This window comes from Mytilus trossulus, chromosome 14 (assembly GCF_036588685.1).
Source record: "Mytilus trossulus isolate FHL-02 chromosome 14, PNRI_Mtr1.1.1.hap1, whole genome shotgun sequence".
NCBI lineage: Eukaryota > Metazoa > Mollusca > Bivalvia > Mytilida > Mytilidae > Mytilus > Mytilus trossulus.
The window spans coordinates 5,087,824-5,110,942 of NC_086386.1; the positions used below are offsets into that span (position 1 = coordinate 5,087,824).

The 23,119-nt window shown below is 34.4% G+C and overlaps 3 protein-coding genes across 3 annotated transcripts in view; all 3 read right to left on the reverse strand.

Moving 5' to 3' along the window:
* Window positions 1-2,131: 2,131 nt before the first annotated feature.
* LOC134696306 (heat shock 70 kDa protein 12A-like) lies at window positions 2,132-16,124 on the reverse strand. The gene is made up of 5 exons (XM_063558024.1): window positions 15,962-16,124; window positions 9,355-9,739; window positions 8,942-9,163; window positions 4,338-4,497; window positions 2,132-3,447 (listed from the first exon to the last, which is right to left on the reverse strand). The coding sequence occupies exons 2-5, from the start codon at window positions 9,670-9,672 to the stop codon at window positions 2,405-2,407; spliced, it is 1,743 nt and encodes a 580-aa protein (XP_063414094.1). The 5' UTR covers window positions 9,673-9,739; window positions 15,962-16,124; the 3' UTR covers window positions 2,132-2,404.
* A 4,902-nt stretch (window positions 16,125-21,026) lies between these two features.
* On the reverse strand, window positions 21,027-21,416 carry LOC134696925 (uncharacterized). Its single transcript, XM_063558892.1, has one exon. The coding sequence runs from the start codon at window positions 21,414-21,416 to the stop codon at window positions 21,027-21,029; it is 390 nt and encodes a 129-aa protein (XP_063414962.1).
* An 8-nt stretch (window positions 21,417-21,424) lies between these two features.
* The window catches only part of LOC134696926 (heat shock 70 kDa protein 12B-like), a 28,185-nt gene continuing 26,490 nt past the window's right edge, over window positions 21,425-23,119 (reverse strand). The window contains exon 8 of the mRNA XM_063558893.1: window positions 21,425-22,068. Coding sequence (XP_063414963.1) covers window positions 21,425-22,068 — 644 coding nt within the window. The remainder of the gene's footprint in view (window positions 22,069-23,119) is intronic.

Here is a 23,119-nt window from a genome sequence, read left to right on the forward strand (position 1 = left end):
AACATTAGTTATAAGTTTCATTAAATTTGAAGCATTTTGAAGTTTTTCATATTTTTGCTGTTTCCATGGTAACGGCGGCCATTTTGAATATTCCAAAGGGAAAGTGCTGCTGCAAATTGTTCTCTCCATAATTATATACCATCATATACCATTAAATGTGTCTAGAATAAATTAAACTTTGATGTTCTGGAATGTTCCATGAAAATTCACCCCCCTAAAATTATGCCAGGAGACCCCCTACTGAAATGAAAAAAGTTCCATGTTGAAGCAGACATGTGTCTCTTAATATTCATAGAAGTAATCATTATTCCATCTACTCTACATACAGTAGGAAATTTGACTGTAGTATCAAACACTTACAGTAATTATCATTCGTTTTTATTTTCTTCAAATATAGCTATTGGATAAAAACTGTAACACATAATCACGGGAATAGTGTTTTTGGTCCTGATTAAAAAAAAGTAAAATCACAAAAAACAAGAGGCTCTCAAGAGCCTGAATCGCTCACCTTAATTTTTTTGGTTAAATCTCTCATCAATGATTATTTTGGCTTTTCAATTTATTTATTATAAATGTTCTTTGAATCGTTCTATTTTCTTCAAAAGCAAAAAAAAATCATTTTCTCCTATGTTCTATTTTAGCCATAGGAGCTATGTTTATTGACATACAAGGAAATAAAATATAAAATTTATACTAGATACTCTGAAACTCATTTAGCCTAAGTTTGGCTGAAATTGATACAGCAGTTTCAAAGGAGAAGATTTTTAAAAGTAAGTCAACATGATGAACAAATTGTGAAAAAAGTCTTTAAAGGGCAATAACTCATTAAGGGGTCAATTGACAATTTTGGTCAATTTGACTTATTTGTAGATCTTACATTGCTCAACATTTTTGCTATTAACAGTTTATCTGTATAATAATATTCAAGATAATAACCAAAAACTGCAAAATTTCTTTAAAATCATCAATTCAAGGGCATTATACCTGAAAAAACAGTTACCCAATTCGGCTGAAAATTTCAGGACAGGTAGACCTTGCCCTAATAAATACTTTAACTTCTTGTCTTATTTGCTATAAATGCTGGAGTTTTTGAGATATAAGCGAAAAACTGCATTTTATCCCGTGTTTTATTTTTAGCCATGACGGCCATGGTTTTTTTACGAAACAGAAAATAAAACACAAACTTTATTTTATACACCCTACTGATCATTCAGTTGAAGTTTGGTTGAATTTTGTTGAGTAGTTGTAGAGGAGAAGATTTTTTAAAGTTAGCAAATATGATGAACATATTGTGAAAAATTGTCATTTAAGGACAATAACCCCTTAAGAGGTTAATTGAAAATTTTGGTCATATTAACTTATTTGTAGATCTTACTTTGCTGATCATTTTTGCTGTTTACAGTTTATCTTTATCTATAATAATATTCAAGATAATGACCAAAAACTGCAAAATTTCCTTAAAATTACCAATTAAGTGGCAGACAATGGGTTGTTTGATTCATCTGAAAATTTCAGGGCTGATAAATATAACCGTAGTGAACATTTTTACCTCATGTCAGATTTGCTCTAAATGCTTTCGTTTTTGAGATATAAGCCAAAAACTGCATTTGACCCTTATGTTCTATTTTAAGTAACGGCGGCCATGTTTTTTAGCGGATCAACAATCGAAGCACAAACTTTGAGCAAGATAATCTAAGGAACAAGATACAAGCCTATATAAAATTTGTTATTCGTTGAACATTTAATTTCGTGGTTCGCCAATACCCACGAAAGCCACGAAAATTGGTATCCCACGAATAAAAATGAATCCACAGTAATCTAAGGAACAATCATGCTAAGTTTCATTCAAATCCATTCAGTAGTTTCAGAGGAGAAGATGTTTGAAAAATTGTTAACGATGACAGACGACGACGACGACGACGGAAGCCAAGTGATTAGAAAAGCTCACATGGCCTTTTAGGCCAGGTGAGCTAAAAACTGAACTCCGAGGAAAATTCAATCGGAAAGTCCCTAATCACATGGCAAAATCAAATGACAAAACATAAACGAATCGACAACAACTGTCATATTCCTGACTTCCATACTAATATAAAGGGAGTATTATTTTTTTGGAGAAATTGAAGTCAATAAAACAGTTAGAAACATTTTAAGAGCCCTTTAAAAAGTTATAAATCTAAAACTATAGTTATAATCATTAATTTATACTAATGAAATATATACAATTAACGTGTAGTATCATGTAGCAGGTTTAACACACACTAACCTATAAATAATATACTAGTATACTGTACTTAACATGCACAATGAAACTGTTTCAAAAACGATCTTTACAATTAATATGGCACTGTATATGCTGGTACTCGATCTTTGATATAACTTGGATGCGAAAAAGATTCACTTAGATTTACAAGCAGTTGAAATTTGCTTTAATTTTTTGACCTGTCGATTTTATGATTGCTTCAGCAATAACCTCAGGTCCACTAACTATCATCCGGATCTCGACTTCGCGATCAGGACCACGTACATCCGACAAATCTACCTCAAATTTCCCAGCGTAAATGCAATCTTTTCCGTCGACGTATTGTGGGTCTTCAGAACCAGACGAGAAGATAGGAATTTCTATTTTACTTTGGCCAATAAGTGGGTTGTATGTTTTTTTATTGATTACCTCCCCTAATTGCACCGGCTCTCCACGCGCGACATGCTTTCCAAATCTATCATGGCAATACATCTTATCATTAATGATATGTTTCTTATCTTCTGGGTCTGTATGTGGACGGAACTGCATATTTGTACTGGTTCCATGAGTGTATCGACTGAGTCTTTGAACTATAACCTTAGGCTTAAATCCGAACTGAACTGCACCTTTGAGCACAGCAAGACCTGCATCTTCTGGTATTATTACAGTTTTGCTTTGAAATGCCGATTTTATTGCTTCCTGCAGCATTTGTGATTCAGAAAAACCACCTACCATCAAAATGATGTCCGTGTCGACAACTGCTCCTTTCTGGAATAAATCCTTCAGATGGTCAACAATGCGTTTGCATGGTTCTTCAAAGAACTTTTTAGCAGTGTCAGGATCAACACGTAATTTATCACCTACCCATGACATTGATTTGTTTGATTTAAAGGAACTTTTCAGTGAAACTCCTTTTACTTCTTGAAATCTTTCACTTAAACTTAATGGAATTCTAATTGTAATTTTAGCTGTGCTGTCAGGGCGAATACTTCGCTTTTTCACTTCAAATTCCCTACACAGACCTAGATAATCGACCTTGTCATCCTTCCGGAACTTGTCGACCGTATCTGATCCAACAATATCCGTCAGGAATTCGTCAAATGCCTCGTCGACTTTAGTTCCGCCCCAATCTCCACCATTGGCCATGTAGATTTGTTTGATGTCGCCATCGTCTTTTATTTCCTGTACAGTTATATCAACTGTTCCACCTATATTAATATTAAAGACAGTTATGTATGTAGTAATGATTGAATGTGTGTGAATTGTTAGCATCGCGGTTTATGTGAAAATTTCATAAATCTAGGTCACTTTCAACAAAAATGCGTAGAGCCCATTTCTAATTGGTCAGTCTTATTCACAGATCAGAAGGGCAAATGTAAAGTTGATAAAAGCTAATAGAGAACTAAAATAACAAATAAGATATATTTCGTTTTTTTATATAGTACATATTCCTTGTCTATAATTTATAGTTTTTGTCTGTTTCGATTATTTGAGGATTAATTTCATCGTTTGTGGCTTCGTTTTATGCTACAATTTCTTTCTCCAGTTTCATGTACATAGCGCCACAGTTCCAGGATATTCCACACTACGTTACCGGAGTCTATCCCGTAATCGGAAGATAAAGTATTTTATATAATTAAATAGTTCGGTAGATAAGTGTTTTTAGTGGTTGGTTAGATACATTTTTGTAATGATTCGGTAGATACATGTTGGTAATGATTCGGTAGATACGTGTTTTTAGTGGTTGGTTAGAAACATTTTGGTAATGATTCGGTAGATACATGTTGGTAATGATTCGGTGGATACATGTTGGTAATGATTCGGTTGATACATTTTGGTAATGTGACGGTAGATACACTGTACATGTTGGTAATGATTCGGTAGATACATTTTGGTAATGATTCGGTAGATACATGTTGGTAATGATTCGGTAGATACATGTTGGCAATGAATCGGTAGATACATTTTGGTAATGATTCGGTAGATACATGTTGATAATGATTCGGTAGATACATGTTGGTAATGATTCGGTAGATACATGTTGGTAATAATTCGGTAGATACATGTTGGTAATGATTCGGTAGATACATTCATTTACCTCCTGCATCCAGTAAAAGATACTGTGTCCCCGGAGCAAACGCATCGAGGGTAGATCTTCCACCACTAGAAAGTGTTCTGTCGACAGGTAGGTATTTACAGTAGATGGATGCAGCTTCCGGTTCTAACGCCAAGATGATACTGCGGTCAGGAATGCCTCCCTAAAAAGAAATGAGTAGCAAATTTCAAGATTATGGTAAGAGAAGTTAAAAAAAAGTTGAAGCTATTAACAAAATACCACATTCATTGCAAAAGGAGTAGGTCCGGTAAGGACCGATTTTGGCCTCAGATTTCAGGTTCATCTGGCTAAAACCGAATCTGTGCACTATATTCACTATATAGCTTGTGTTCCTCGTTTTATAAGCTTTCTTATGGTATATAAGATATACCTGTAATTAGGGGATTCGATGGTTCAAAACTATATCGTAACGTCATTTGGAAGTAATTTTAAAAGGATTGAAGGGTTTACGGTATTCGGGCGCTCCATAACACAGATCTCCTCTTTTTACAGAGGATGACCTTGAGGTCACTCCGATGTATTGTTATCGCTTAAATTTCCGTCATTCATAAATTATAGTCAAATTAGTTTTGGGTTTTCAACACCAGTGAAAAAAGTGCATTTTCATACCTGCGATTTCTGTTCTCCGGTTGTACGATGTTTCAACAAAATATGGAATCATTTCAGTTGTTAATTTAGTGGTGAAAATTTGACTGAAATATATCTTAATAAATACGATTTTACATGTTTAAGTGGTGTTTCAGAAAGAGGTCAGGTGCTCTTGTTCATTCATAAAATTATCGTTCATTCATAAATTTATCGTAAAATAAAAATCACTACACAGGTTATACGTGTAGTGTAAATGACCACCTGTAATCTAAAAATAGCGGTCTCACTAATAACGACAAGAAGAATTTTAGCGACAAGAAGCGTCAAGAACGGACAAGAAGAATAAATTAAGCGACAAGAAGACTATTTAGCGACATGAAAACTTCTCGTATCGCATGAGGATGACACATATCAAATGAACAATTATGTGTGGGACTTGGTTTTAAGAAATGATGTCAAAGTAACACTATGAAAATATTTTTAGTAAGCTGAAATATATATTTATGTTTTACATGTTTATGTCTTGTAAGTTATTTTATTTCTGTCCCATTTTTCAACATTAGCGTCTCGAAAGGTGAAATGTTTTAACTGAATGGTTAATTTAAATTAATTATGAAAATTGTTAAAATTAAATAAATAAAAGTAATTATTGCCCAGTTACAAACACTACCAGGGGATAATCCATAATTACCCCCAACTTTAGCCTGGTAAACTTGTTGTCTCCTTGTGAAATATAAAACATATTAAAAATGATTTCCTGCTTAAGTCTTTTATTGATATAAAGTCAAAACCTTCTTGCTTTTCACTAGACAACCATGTCCTGTCAGGTTTAATTCTTATACATGTAGATGAAAAAAAAGTCCCCAAAACATTAACATGGCAGCAATTGCTTTTAGAGCCTTTAAGGCTTTGATTTTTTTACAGAAGAGTGTCCACCATGCACTTGCACTGCACTATAATAATAGTAGAATAGAATTATCATATACAAATAGATGAAAATTATATATACATGCAATCGTAATATTAATAATATATATAACAACAAATCAGTGTATTCTCTACGACTATTATTATATAAGTTTAATAGTCCAAGGTATACTGATTTCTTGCACTACAATATAATAGTTATTACGGTGAGGTTGAATTTCCTGTCATTTATTCATCATCCAAGCATGAACTTCTATCAGAAAAAAATATCTCTGTAAATTAACCCAAGTTTCAGGTATAGAGATGTGATCTGTTTCTGTGACATGCGCTTTTGACCATCCACAAGAACCTGCAGTCATCCGATGTTCAGTACTTCAGTACTTTGATTTAGTGCTGTTATTAGATATTTTTCTGAGAAGATACCCCTAGTTTTTTTTTAAATCTATACGAAACTTTTGTAACCTGTTTATATATTTTTATAGTTTTTATACGTTTCCATGTTTTATGCATAAATATGAAAAAAATGATATTAGAGTATTTATATTGAATTGGATAATGAGATTTAAAAAAAAAATTGCACTTTGAGACATTATAATTATTTTGCCCTCCCCTGACACAAGGCAAGGTGTTCCGTTCAGTCGTTGGGTTTCATTTGGGGGGTGGGGACAACCCGATAGAGTAATGATGGGGGAAACGAATGTTAAGATTAATGCTTGAAGAATAAAAGTTACCCCCCCCCCCCCATGTTTTTCCTTTACGAAATATATGTAACAACTTAAGTGCGACAATTGTACCTTAAGCTTGTAGATATGCATAAAACGTAATATACATGTATTAGTAGCTGCGAGTACTCTAAGCACTGTACTTGGTGTCTTTTTGTTGTTTAGATGTACAAGTATATCTGTCCACGATTACTCTATGTTTTTTGTTACATGTATTTTTATTTGTATTCATTCAATGAGTTTATTCTTACACAAATGATTTTGGTAGTTCGTTCTTATTTTGCACTGTTTCGCCACTGTCCTAGGTGAGGGAAGGTTTGGATCCCGCTAACATGTTTAACCCCCGCCACATTCTGTATACATGTATGTACCTGTTCCAAGTAAGGAGTGTGTAATCAAGTGGTTGTCGTTTTTTGCTGTGTTAAATACTTTATAATTGTTTAATTTTTCGTTCATTTTTTGTACATGTCAGTTGACTTCATTAATTGATCTTTTAAAATTAGGCCGTTAGTATTTGGTGGTATGTGGTATGCGCTTTTATCATAGTTGAATGGCGTACAATGACCTGTGGCTGTTAATATCTGTGTAATTTAGTCTCTTGTGAAGTGTTGTCTCATTGGCAATCATACAACATCTTCTTTTTATAAATCCAGGACAAACAAGAAGATATTAAAGTTATTCAATTAATAGAATAAACTTGAATAGTGAATAGTGCAAAAAAAAACACAATTCACTATTCATGAATTTTGAAAAGTGAAAAGTGAAAAGTGAAAAGTGAAAAGTGAACGTACTTCAGCCCGGTGTAGGTTGTACCACTTACAACCATGCTCAGTTGAGTCGCATTTAGGATCAATAGACCACTTTCGAGTTCATCCGTCACCGGCAAAAACTCGTCAATTATGCACGCCTTTATGACGTCATTTACCAGATAGAGGGGCTCGCCTGTATCCCTGCACTATTTACGTTCATCAAGCGTCTTGGTGATCGTCTTTGTGCAGGATAAACTAGAAATAATGGTTGCTCTGTAGGTACTTACTGACAATTCCCTTATGACAGCAGTGTTGATTGTCAATTTTGAGAATTCAATTTGCCGAATAATTCGTTCAATATAGAATTATAGTTTTCCAACCACTCGCTCAACATTGGAAGGAAGTGACGACGCCCCTAAACGCACAAATGACGGTGATAAAGGCGCGTATAATTGACGAGTTTTTTCCGGTGACGGATGAACTCGAAAGTGGTCTATTGATAAAAGGTTATTCATCAATGCAAATGAAACCACTTTTAGAAGCAGTTTTCAAATGACATCTTTTTAAATTTGTTAAGTTAAGAATATTGGTATTAATTAATGCTAAAAAAAAACCAATCAAATTATATATTTTCGCATCATGTCAAATGTTCAACTATTCTCAGTTCAGTATTAGCGAAAACATTTGATAGTAAAGACCATTAAGTAGCAAACGAGCCTAAATGAAACTAGCCAATAAGCGTCAAAGGTCAAACTATATTTGCAAAGGTGACTAATTAGGATTACACACAGGAACTGTCTACTCAAATTTAGGTACTGCCATTTCATCATGTTAAATTTTGCATAATTTATTTGAAGTCTAGATCGCAATAACAAAAATATAATCTTTTATATTTCATAGAAACGAAGAATAAGGTATTTGGTTCCGGGAGAGAATGCGTCTAAAGTTGATTTCCCACCACACACCATTCTCTCACTAGGGATATGTTTGCAGTAGATAGAAGCAGCTTCCGGTTCAAGGGCAAGCATTAACTAACTGTTAGGTATGCCTCCTTACAATTGCAAGCACAATGAAACTTTGAATTAAAAAATAAACATTTTCTATCAATCTACGCTTTATCCAGTTCAGTATTTTTTCTTGTATCGAAAATATATAAATTTGTTAAGGTCGTATCTAATTCAATCTCTTCACACCAGTTAAAAAATGGACCAAAAGAATCTTATCAGATGAAATTATTTTACTGCGTACGCGATTTTTATATAAAAAAAAAGATTTATTTGTCAACTATATATCTCATATAAATAATTCGGTTTTATAATCATCAAATGACTATAGTTTCTAATGATAAAATATTGAATTACAAGATGCACCTTGGCTTTGTTAAAAAGTTAAAGGACATTACATTTTTACCAAACATATTGGTACCAAAGTCATAAAACATCAGCTGACATGCAGTACCCGACTTTTTCGAAAAAGCCGACGTACTTAGACAAACAAAATGGTTTAAATAGCCTGACGGCCATTTTTTATGCTGACAAAACTGTACAGCCCAGGGAGGGGAAAATGAAAGACAAAAGAAAAAATATTTTCATGTATATACCTTAACAGCTGCCTCTCTCATAAATTGTTTAGCAGCGTCGCTCCATATGGCAGGGACAGTAAGGACCCAGTTAATCTCGGTAGGTCTTATCACATCCTGTCCTTTCTTACTAAGGGTCCTCATTAAATGTTCCCTCATAAATTTGATACTTTCCGATATCACTTTCATTGCTGGGAGAAGTTTACCTTTGTCATCTTCTAACATCAAGTCACGTGGAATTTCCTAGATATAAAATTAAATAAAAAATCTTACTTAACAATAAATTCATGCATAATAAGGCAAGCATAATAAAGATAGTTTCTACCTTTGGCTCTATTTTATATAGTTCTAAACTCATAATTCAATCACATATGTAAAATTGTATTTGTTTTCAAATTTCCTACTTAAAGAACATCTTCTGTACGAAATATTACCTGGCATTTGTATAAGTTCATTTTAAATCGACGGAAGTAGTACCAGTTTGCGTGGTCCTCTTCTTGTGCAAGCTCTGTGTATTTGTCTTCAGCCTCGATTCCAAATGAATAAAAATTCTGAGCGGGATCAAACAAAACACATGTTGGAGTTTTAAGTGATAGTCCAGCATTTGACCCAGTGGTCCAACTGAATCCTTGATTCATCAGTGGATCCTCCTTGAAGTCTTCTCGAGTCTGGAAGGCGTATCCAGAAAAGGTGGTACCGAAATCAATGGCGGCCACTAACAATGGTTCTGACACAACTTCTGCATAAGCCATTATTGTTTTATGTTATCAAACAACCTATATAAGTAGTCTGATCCTCCCACAAGAGTGTGTATTACATCTGAAAGAATAAACGAGACACATTATCTATTTTTGGTTAATTCTATATATGCCTATGCCAGTACAAATTACGAGAAAAATGCAATCGCATGCCATCTTTATATTCTGGCACAAAAATGATGAACTCAAAGATTTTTATTTTCCTTTCGAGCAAAAGGATATTAAATTGTGTTAAAATGAATCCACGTTCAGAGTTCCCGGACATAGTCCAGTCGTGTTTTAGATATACAAAGATTATATGATCATCCAAATTCGAATTTAAAATATCATACATATAATCCACATTATATAACTAACGGTTGAGTAACAAAAACTAAAGAAGGTCAAATCAACAAAAAATACAGTGGCGGATCCAGCCATTTTAAAAGGAGGGATCCCAACCCAGGTCTGACAAAAGGGGGGGGGGGGTCAACTATATGTCCCCATTCAAATGCATTGATCGGCAAAAAAAGAGGGGGTTCCAATCCCCGGTCCCCCTCCCCCTGGATCCGCCAATAAAATGTACTAGTATGGACTGGTTGACAAATATTTGACTGCCAATTTCAGGCAAAACGGAACACTCAGTTTGGTACAATGAATTACCGAACACTATATGTATGTGGCAAATCGATATACACACCTAATTACGATTGTAGGCCTGTAAAACTTTTGGTAGTTAACAGAAACGATCAACATGCAGTTTTTTGCTATAAATGATTTCTCGTTTCAAACTGCTAACAAGAAGATATTTCCATACGCGCAAGAAAGCTGAGCTGTTTATTTACATGTAAATTGTATCAAACAAAATATACATTTGAAATTGAATGCTAGTAAGTTAGGACTGCTGCATTGTGTATGTCAATCGAATGATATGGCAGCTACCATAATGTATTGCTTAAAATAAAAAAAAATCTTTTAGAAGAAATAATACGTTCAACAACATGTGACTAACGTAATCGACAAAATATTGACAAATATACATCATTTGAATGTTGGTGGATAGTTGTCTAAAGGCACACGTTTCCTGAGTTTATAATGTACAACAAAAAACTATCACTATTTCAAGAATCCTGAAACAAGTGTACAGAAATATATCATTATAATCTTAAACATAGACATTCAATTTGTTCCAAAGTTTCTTGTAAATTTAATTTGATATAAATGATCCATTCATAGTCAAAGATGTATTACCCCTGTGACAAGTTTTCGGACTGGCGTATATCAGGGCTTTGATCATTTAATTCTTTAAAAGGTTGATGTCTGTTTTTTATCCTAAAAAATATTCTAATAAAATATTCTGTTCAAGCAGAGGACCTATAAAAAAATATTCTGAATCCAGATTTCCCCCCTAATCACTGTGTATCATCGCCACCGGAAATTGGGTACTAACGAAGCGGAGAGAAATAGAAAAAAAGTAAACAAGTTAGGAATTCGTTCAATTTAAAGCATTTCCACTCATTTGATGAGGGTGCTGCTTAAGAAATGATTTTCTGATATATAATTCTTTAAATTATTAGGCCGATAAGTACAAAATAAATACAAGATTTTGTGTAATACTCCAAAACTTGCCACTTAGTACCGGAAAATTTCGAGGTCTATCGTCCTCTGTAGCCCCATTCTCAAGATATTGAACTGTTTTTCATTATTTTTCCAGACACGATTTTAGAATATTATAGTGTGGCATCATATTTAATGATATTTGTTGTCAAAAACATGTTTTTTAAAGAATATGGACAAAAACATTGTTTGTTTGTTGTACGGCGAATTGCAGGACGTTGTACGGCGAATTGCAAAATAACAACTTTTGTCTGTACGGCGTCTTGCAATATATTATAATTTTAAAAGGAAATTAATCACTGTTTAGATAATATCAAGTGACGATATTTTGTTGATATCAAAGCTTTACAGGCTTACAAACATACAAAATGTCCTACTTATCAAATATTATAAATATATGCCGTTAATTCAGTCCTTCCGCCTTTCGATTTTGTAAAAAAGTTTTTTTTTTCAACCATATTATCCTAAATACATTAATATATATATCGTTATACTACTAACGACTGTAAATATTGTCTTATTTGTTGTTAGGATGAAATTTTGTAAGTTCAATAAAATAAACCGTCCATTCATCTTTTGTTGGTGCTATTTTTTTTTATTTTTTTTTAGATAAAAACAGTTAAGATGTGGTATGATAGCAAATAAGATAACTATCCATCAGGATCAAATAAACTGTATGTAAGCAATTATATGCTATCGTACGGCCTTCAACAACGAAAACTCGTCCCTTATAGTCGGCTATACAAAGCACAGACCGAAAAATGTGGAAGGCCTCAACAAGAAAGCGACCGGCCTAACTCATAACAAAACATATTATGAAAAAAAATAGAGATGAAGCAACGACAACCATCGAACCACAGGATCAAGAATTCGGACAGACACATAAAATTGTTTAATTATTTAATTTCTGAAATGACTCATTTGTAAAAATAAACTTTGAATTAAGAAAATACTTTGTTTTCATCGAAAGTAAGAAACAAATCATGAATTGCATTTAACAACACCTCGATTTTGGCAAAAACAGATAACAACAAATGTTAAATGCTGATAAGAGTTAACAGCAACTTTAATTACACATGGACAGACAATTGAACGGATGGAAAAGCAGACGGAGTGATTGACTACAAGAAAAAAGACTATGTCATGAATAATCGAAAATGCTTCAAACACCAAAAGGGGGGCTTCTTCTGGTTATGTATATTGTTGAGTAAATGTTTTGTGTCAATCAATCGTAGAAAACTTGGGTTATCGTCATGACGTAGGAAAGTGTAACAAACGGATAGAATGAGTGAATACTATAGGGCGCGAACATTTTTTTAATGGCGGGGGCTTTTATAAATTATAGTTACATCGCAGTCAGGGTATTCATACGACTCATTGCTTACATGATTTTATTAAAAGGAATAACGAAGGTTTACTGATTTTTATTTTAAATCATCAAAACCAGTGTAAAATCAGAAAGTAACATTTAAGGTGTCACAAGTTGAAGCACTCTTTCATCTCCATCTGAGCTGATATAAAGAAGCCTTGGTCTATCTTTAGATCCATTCTGAATTTCTTAGACTAGCAAATTTGATTTCAATTTGAGAACCAATTCCTTTTTTTCGGCCTCTTCTACCAAGCCACAGTTATTTTACGAATTTACTTTATTTTTCACAATTCCGTCCAGGTACTCTGGGTCGATATAACTTATCAAACATTCCATATACATGTGAATTATTTTCGTCATAGGTCTGACCAGGGTTTAAGCTGGATAAGAAGTGGCCTTTCCCTTTAACGTTTTGGATACATTACAAATAGAAGCTAGAAATAACTACATTGGTTAGACGTATAAAGAGGGGCATGAGATAGCTTTAAACATGTTTAACACTGCCGCATGTGTTGCACTTGCATGACCCAACTTGAGTTCGTAACCTTTGCTATAAAGTCTTGTATTTATTTCATTTTTTTAAATTTGGGTTCATTTATATGTTTCAAGAAACAAACATTGAACTTCGACCCCTTTTGTAGTTAATTGATTGCTCACTTAGGAGACAGCTTCAGGTATACCATACAAGTTTAGTTTCGAACCATGGTGAATTTTCTAAATATGAACGTTTTTGTACAATTGAATTGATTTTTAGATAGTTGAATAATAATATAGCCTTCCTAGTGGGTTCATATGAACATTTAGATTATTTTTAGCATGTTTTATAAGCCATTGTTCAGTTTGACCGTCCAAGCGTTCCTATCCGTACCGCCATACATTTTGAAAATTTTGTATTTTTTTCAACCAGGATTCGACGCTCGATCTTTTCAATTCAATTTCATGGAAAAAACCAGCAGAAATGCATATGATTTTTTTACCTCTTGATAGATATATGTCTATGGTATTAGGAAAGGTATCACACTTATTGATTGAAATTTTCCTTTGGACCAAATTTTTCAGATCTTTGTGACATGTTCAACCCCCTATTTTGTAATATTTGTTATCAAATAATTGCTCATTGTTGCCATAGTTACACAAAAAAGAGATTATATTTCACCATTATTACTATTGGAAATCAAATCTTTGGACGATTCTCTTTCCAGAAATATACACATGCATAGCTCAAATACGGTATTAAGCCTTATTTATTAGGAAGGAAGGGAAAGAGGAAAGAGGGTGTTTAAAAATTATGAGTGTCAATTCTATTTTTTTCCTATCTGTGACTTGACACCCACCCTATATAGTGCATAATTTTCTCGCTGCGTTGGGTTCTTTCTTCTATTTGGTCGAGCTTCTGTTTCTTTGACATTTCCATTCTCAATTTAATCAAGGATTTACTATACTCACTGAAGATTTTTTTAAAGACTGTACAGTTAGTTTAAACATCTATTTATTTATAGTGGATTGGGAAACAAATTTTGCAACTTATATTCATCCCTTTCCACTTTGCGGGTGCGAGTGCTGACTTGTAGCGGCATTATGCTACTCTTTTTCGAAATCTACAAGGGTGTCTTTAACGTGCAAGAGATATGGCTCTCTCTTAACACCGGTCAGCCATTTATCGTCCCCTTCCGACGGACTAACATCGTTTCCTCAAGACTATACTCGCAAATGGTGTCAAGGGAGAGCCGAAAATTGAGTTCCCCACGGCTCTGTACAGTTACATATAATTATGCTGTTAATGTCACTCCTTTGCGGAAGCAACGTTAAGTAAGAGATGGTCATCAAATTTTAATGTGATTCTTGTAAATAACAGTTAAGATCAGTTAACAGCGGTGCATTACGTTTGCGCGCATTACCATTACATTTGCGCGCAAAAATCATTACGTTTGCGCGCAGCTTTCCTTTACATTTGCGCGCATTTTTTTGGCAGGTAAACTCAGGTAAACTCAGGTAAACTCAGGTAAACTCAGGTAAAATACAGGTAATAATGTCAAAAACAGTGAACACTTTAAGTATAACAAGAATCTCAATTTCAAATAAACAGTTAACATCATTGCAAATTTAAACAAAACAGATTACAGACAGTGTTAACAGTTTTTAAAATTTATCAGTCAAATAACAGTTTAAAAAAAATTAAACCTTGAAAAAGACAAAAACAGTTTAATATAAAAAGGACCCCCCACCTGAGATATTTGAACATAATACTTTATTTTCTTTGAAAGGACGCGGTAAATAACTATTCTAAAATTAGCAAGTTGCCATACAGTTGAAAACAAGTTGCCATACAGTTGAAAACAAGTTGCCATACAGTAAATTTGTCAACACAAGCAAGTTGCCGTACCCTAGACTTTATTTTTTATGGTCTATATTCTTTAAAATGCATCTTTTTGACAACAAATTTCAGTAAGTATGATACCACACTACAACAATCTAAAATCGTGTCTGGAAAAATAATGAAAAACAGTTCAATATCTTGAGAATGGGGCTACAGAGGACGATAGACCTCGAAATTTTCCGGTACTAAGTGGCAAGTTTTGGAGTATTACACAAAATCTTGTATTTATTTTGTACTTATCGGCCTAATAATTTAAAGAATTATATATTAGAAAATCAGTTCTTAAGCGGCACCCTCATCAAATGAGTGGAAATGCTTTAAATTGAATGAATTCCTAACTTGTTTATTTTTTTTTCTGTTTCTCTCCGCTTCGTTAGTACCCAATTTCCGGTGGCGATGATACACAGTGCTAATACCTCCCCTTGAAGTTAAAAGTTAAATGGTTGCTCCCTTACAAATAAAATAATTAAATGTAAACCGAAAGTAATCTTTTCTTGATTTTTTAACATTATCATATGAATACCAACTCAAAATGTATCTTCCATATGATCATCAGCAATGTATTTGTATCAATTAATATATATTGAAGCATTCACAGTTAGTCTAAAAATACAATAAATTGACCCATGATTGATTATAAATCCAACGTAAATGGAAGTTAAAAGGGGGAGGTTACCCAGAACTGTTGCTATGTAAACCATCGTACTATTACCAATGTACAATCTCCATTCTGAACTTATGATGGTGATGTCAAACTAGTCATTTGAGGGTAATGCACTGCAGCTATATAGGAGGCAGCTATCATTCATATTGTATTGTTTTACAGTTGTCACTGAAAACTAAGGGAAAACGAAAGTAGAAATGTGAAAAGAATATAATCGTTAATATTTAACATCTTTCTTAATTCAGACACTTAAAATGAATAAAAACACGAAACGTACCTTTTCTGTTGTCCAAGAGATTAAAGCTATTCTGTCATTGTTTCATTACTTTGCAATCTCGCCTGAATCAGGTTCACTAACTAGGAAGGTAAATTCGATCAGGTGTGTTAATATTGATTTCACTGTTACAGTAAACATGGTAAATCCTGACTTTAACGAAGTTTAAATGGTTTCGCTATTTTTCATTAACAAATAACAAATCTCTTGCTTTGAACGGACATTTTGTGACTCAGAAGTTAGCAACATCCTTTAACTTTAATTTCCGCTATGTATATAATGTTCTCCCATTAAATAATTCAACAATGGATGACTATTTGAACGCATCTATCCAATCGAACTTGAGATAAAGGATACAACAGATACAGCTAAATCAGCCTCAGGTCTTGACTAACATCTAGAAATTTACAATGATTGTCGGTTGAAAACAAAACTTTGCGACAAAAGAGATGATTTCAGCCTCCCAATTGTGAACTTTCCAGTCCTATATAACAGTAGCAATATTCCAACAGCGCCTGCATACGAAGTATATAGACAACTTTCGAGTTCATCCGTCACCGGAAAAAACTCGTCAATTATACGCGCCTTTATCGCAGTCATCTGTGCGTTTAGGGGCGTCGTCACTTCCTTACAAGGTTGAGCGAGTGGTTGGAAAATTATAATTCTATATTGTACGAATTATTCGGCAAATTGAATTCTAAAACTAGACAATCAACACTGCTGTCATTAGGGAATTGTCAGTAAGTACCTACAGAGCAACCATTATTTCTAGTTTATCCTGCACAAAAACGATCTCTTAGACGCTTGATGAACGTAAATAGTGCAGGGATACAGGCGAGCCCCTCTATCTGGTAAATGACGTCATAAAGGCGTGCATAATTGACGAGTTTTTGCCGGTGACGGATGAACTCGAAAGTGGTCTGTTTCCTATCATGATTTTCTTGATAGAGGGTTGCTGCTCACAAGGAAGCTAGAAAACCAGCAGTTTCAAGTGGTGAAGTTGAAATCATCCCTTAGTAAATTTTACGGACGCCATTATGAGTTTGTTGACCGTTATGGAATAACCGTTTCACAGATAATATCTGATGTTTCTTTTGTCGTAACTACTTTCACCACGAATGTGACCTACCGAAATAGACTATTTATCGGTTTGTAATAACATGAGTAACACTATGGGTGCCATATGTGTAGCAGGATCTCCTTACCCTTCTGGAGCACCTGAGATCACCCCCAATTTTTGGTGGGGTTTGTGTTGCTTAGTCTTTAGTGTTTTATGTTGTATCTTGTGTACTATTATTTGTCTGGTTGTCTTTTTATTTTTAGCCATGTCGTTGTCAGATTATTTTCGATCTATGAGTTAGACTGTCCCTCTGATATCTTTCGCCCCCCCCTTTTTTATATTTGCGATGGTTATCTTAAAACTTATACTTATGACTCTGTTGGAACAGTTATTTTTAGATGATAAGTGAATAATAAAACATACATGTTAATACAGTCTATTATAGTGTAAACATGCACGAGCACAATTGCTGCTTTTTTGTACACGTTCATTTTTTGTTATTCCTTTTTGAATATATATCTAACATCTCGAGCGTCTTTAAAAAAGGAGATAAACATGCACCAGAAAATTATAGACCGGTATCACTAACATCTGTGCCGTGCAAAATACTTAAACATATAATCTGTAAGCACATACTAAACCATCTAGACAAGCACAGGGTACTAACATCACTCAACCATGGATTCAGATCCGGATACTGGTGTGAGACACAGCTACTAGTCACACTGCACGACTTCATGAAATCACACGATGCTGGAAACCAAATTGATGTTGCTATCCTGGACTTTTCAAAAGCATTTGACACAGTGCCACACAACAAACTCCTACACAAACTAGACGAATATGGTGTGAGAGGACCACTGAATAAATGGCTAGAAATGTTTCTAACTCAGAGAAGGATGAAGGTTGTCATTGATGGAGAGGAATCGGAAGAAGCTACAGTGGACTCAGGAGTGCCACAAGGAACTGTACTCGGACCCCTTCTCTTCCTCTGTCATATCAATGATCTCCCGGACTCAGTAAAATCAACTGTTAGACTTTTTGCTGATGATTGCCTGCTATACAGAAATATAAAAACTCAACGAGACCACACACTGTTACAACAAGATCTGGTTAGCCTAGAAAAATGGGCAAAAGACTGGGGTATGCGCTTCAACGCTAAGAAATGTTACATCCTGAGCATTACGAACAAAAGTCTGAAGTTCTATATCCTTGATGGACACATACTACAACAGGTCAAACACAATCCATTCCTGGGACTACATTTATCGGACGATCTGAAATGAACCACCCACATTTCAAATGTAACTAAGAAAGCGAATTCTACACTAGGCTTTCTTAGACGCAACCTAAGATTTTGCCCAAAAGACTGCAAGAAAACAGCATACATTTCATTGGTGCGATCTACGATGGAATATGGGGCAATTGTATGGGACCCTTATACATCAAACAACATCAACCAATTAGAAAGAATCCAAAGAAGAGCAGCCCGTTTCATCACAGGGGACTATAAATCAAGAGAAGAAGGATCGGTCACCAAAATGCTAACAGTGCTGGAACTTGAAAACCTACAGTCCAGAAGAACAAGCCAAAGACTGGTATATTTCTGTACAAAGTGGTTGAGGGTTTGGTCCCAGCTATCAAACCTGACGAATTTTTGGTGAAAAGCAAAACCAAAAGGACAATCAAACCGACACGCTTTGTAGACTTTGAGAGCACAAACATAGTTACCAACTCAGTTAAAAACAACTCAAAGGCAAGTGATACTACAAACTGTAAAACTGAACAATTTAAGAACTCGTTCTTTGTCAAGACTGTAATTCATTGGAACCAACTGAAAGAAGCAGTAGTGTGCGCCAAGTCAGTTGAGAGCTTCAAAACAGCTCTCCAACGCCGCCAATAGGCGCTCTCTCTCCCGTCGAGTAAAAGCCAGTATTGGTACCTTCGACGTAACGATACAGATACAGATATTACTTCTCGATCATCTGTATTCGCGTCTCGGTGACAATAGAATTCCCCCTAAAAACTTTTGAATGGTTTTACACTAATAATTTTGGGCCATTTATAGCGTGTTGTTCGGTTTGAGCCAAGGCTCCGTGTTGAAGGCCGTACATTGACCTATAATGGTTTACTTTTATAAATTGTTATTTGGATGGAGATTTGTCTCATTGGCACTCACACCACATCTTCCTATATATCTACTTAGTTACTTCAAAGTACGTTTAAGATTGTTAAACCACATTTTATTCACGTCAGTTGGATACAACACAAACAACACTTTGGAATCTTGTTGAATTCATAATCATTACGATGTACAAGTGAATGAAGTGTATGATATGGTGCTTTTTGTCCGCAATTTGATTTTTGTCCGCTTTTGCTTTTTGTCCGTTTCGCTTTTTGTCCGATATTTTCGCTTTTTGTCCGACACTTTTGCTTTTTGTCCGTTGCTTTTTGTCCGTTTCGCTTTTTTCCGATAATTTTGCTTTTTGTCCGACACTTTTGCTTTTTGTCCGTTGCTTTTTGTCCGTTTTGCCTTTTTAGCTCACCTGGACCAGAGGGTTAAGTGAGCTTTTTTCATCATTTGGCATCCGTCGTCGTCGATAACTTTCAGAAAATCTGAAGCTAATGGCAAAATTAAAGCAAATATGGCCACAATCATCCTTAGGGTATGTAGTTTAAAAAAGGTATCCGATGACCCCGCCCAAAAAAATCAAGATGGCCGGCATATCTAAAAATAGAACATTGGAGTAAAATGTAGATTTTAGCTTATATCTCTGAAACTAAAGCATTTAGTTCTGGGATAAAAATATTCATCAAGTCATAATCTATATGCCCGAGATTTTTCAGTTACATAAGACAACGCGTTTTGGGGTTGCTGCCCCTGATATTTTAATTTTAAGGTTAATTAGCATTTTATAGTTTTAATTTGATTGAAGTTTTATTTTAAAGTCGTTATAACGAGTAAGCTTACTTGTTATAACGACTTAACTAACAATACAGCTAACTTGTTTTAACGACTTAACTAACTCGTTTAAACCACTTGACTAACTTGTTTGCTTAAAAACTACTACCCAATTTTTATGTGATGTTTGATAATAATATAATGATTAAATGTGTTGCTATTAGATAATAAATAAAATTGAGAATGGAAATGGGGAATGAGTCAAAGCGACAACAACCCGACCATAGAGCAGACAACAGCCGAAGGCCACCAATGGGTCTTCAATGTAGCGAGAAACTTCGGCACCCGGAGGCGTCCTTCAGCTGACCCCTAAACAAATATGCATACTAGTTCAGTGATAATAGACGTCATACTAAACTCTGAATTATACAAAAGAAACTAAAATTAAAAAGCATACCAGATTAACAAAATAGCGTATTAATTTATTGCAATAAAAATTCATAATTTCAAATAAAATTTGTAGATTTAGCTTATTAAGTCCTTATATTTGTAAATAGTAACATTCATTTATAGTGGACATTGTTTAAACTATGAATTACAAATGTAGCTACAATTAAAATCCCCTCTCTGTGATCACAAATAGATAACTGTGGCTCATTTCCCAATCAATCTATCATGAAGGGAAGTATATTAAGGCAATTTTCATTCATAGTCTATTTCAAAAATGAAAAAAAGTTCTTTATATTGGTATGTAAAAATTTTAAACGTTTCAAATTTATGAAATTATATTCGTACATCAATTGTTTTGATACATTAATAACAAAAACTGAAATATATATTGCATTGATTCATTTTTAGGGAATCGAATTAAGAAAAAATTATTAGCCCTTTGAACAGTAATGAATCTATAACTACAGTTATAATGTAATTAATGAAATTCACGCGTAGCGACATGTAGCAAGTATAACAAACTCTAAACTTTAATACTGTACTTTAAATGTACAATGAAATTGTCTCAATAAACGATGTAAATAATGCCTATGGCACTTTTCATGCTGATCCACGGTCTTTGATATAAGAAACGAAAAACCATTACTTAGATTTAATCAAACCCTTAAGACGTAACGTGCATCGATTGTTTGTCCAGTTGACTTTACGGTTGCTTCAACAGTAATATCTGCCCCTCCAAATTTCATCACGATCTCGACTTCCCGATCAGGACCAGTTACATCTGACAAATCTACCTCAAATTTCCCGATATAAGTGCAATCTTCTTCATCGGTGTATTGTGGATCTTCGGAACGAGACGAATAGATGGGAAGTTGTATTTTACTTTGAGTTTCTTTTAAAGGATTGTATGTTTTCGTATTGGTTAGATTATCGCACTCCATTGGTTCTCCTCTCCCAACATGCTTTCCAAATCTATCCCGGCAATACATCTTAGCATTAGTAATATGTTTCTTATCTTCTGGGTCTGTATGTGGACGGAACGGCATGTTTGTACTTACTCCAATCGAATAATTCTTGGACTGATAATCTTAGGATTAAATCCGAACTGAACTGCACCTTTAAGCACAGCAAGACCTGCATCTTCTGGTATTATCACAGTTTTACTTTGAAATGCCGACTTTATTGCTTCCTGCAGCATTTGTGATTCAGAAAAACCACCAACCATTAAAATAATGTCTGTGTCGACAACTGCTCCTTTCTGGAATAAATCTTTCAGATGGTCAACAATGCGTTGGCATGGTTCTTCAAAGAACTTTTTAGCGGTGTCGGGATCAACACGTAATTTATCACCTACCCATGACATTGATTTGTTTGATTTGAAGGAACTTTTCAGTGAAACTCCTTTTACTTCTTGAAATCTTTCACTTAAACTTAATGGAATTCTAATTGTAATTTTAGCTGTGCTGTCTGGGCGAATACTTCGCTTTTTCACTTCAAATTCTCTACACAGACCTAGATAATCGACCTTGTCATCCTTCCGGAACTTGTCGACCGTATCTGATCCAACAATATCCGTCAGGAATTCGTCAAATGCCTCGTCGACTTTAGTTCCGCCCCAATCTCCACCATTGGCCATGTAGATTTGTTTGATGTCGCCATCGTCTTTTATTTCCTGTACAGTTATATCAACCGTTCCACCTGAATTAAAGTATCAGAATGAAAATAATTTGATTATTGTGTTTGATTTGTAAGCTTCGCAGTTTTCGGTAACTAAGTTAGTTTTGACAAAGAAAAAACATGTGACACATTTCCTATGCATTTATTTTCGTAACAGATCAGAAGGGCAAATGTAAATACAATTGAGTATGGTAATGGGGAAATTTTCAAAGAGACAACAACCCGACCAAAGATGAGACAACAGCCAAAAGCCACCAATGGCCAATAATGCAACTCTCGCATCCGGAGGCGTGGTACGACTTGCAACTAAACAAAAATGTGTACTAGTTCAGTGATAATGGACGTCATTATTTTTGATTAAGCACTGATTCATAGTCTGATTTTGGCTATAATAGTATTTATAATATAAGAAAACCAAAAGATGTGGATGATTGTCAATGAGACTTTTCACAAAAGACCAAATGACACAGAAATAAACAAAGGTCACCATACAGCCTTCTTCAATGAGCAAAGCCCATAACATATAGTCATCTTTAAGAGACTCCAAATAGACAACGTAAAACAATACAAACGAGAAAACTAAGTCTATTTCGGTTATTTCAGTTCTTGATATATATATACACCTGGAAAAAAGTATTGCAACACCAAATTAAAATTCAAATTAAAAAAATACTTTTTATTTTTTTGTTAAATAATTTGATGAAATAGAACTAGTTAAACATTATTTAAATATCACCTGAGTTTAATCAATAAATATCGACTCTATCAGTTCTTATCTGCACATGCAGCTACTGTACTCGTAAACACAAAAAAACAGATGTTTTAATCCTCATTGTTTTCAACACTTAAAATAACCAAGTTTATAAATTTATGTTATTGACACCTTGTAATTGGTCATTCACAACTCATAACTGCAGCAAGATGGCAGATATCCAGCAAGAGGGAAGCAGGTATGTCGCTGTGATAATTGCACGTATTGTTGGTCATCTCCATTCCACTATAAGTCGTTTTGATAATAAAAATCAGGCAAGAAACGATGTTTTTATAGACCTTTAGAGGTCAAGAAGACCCA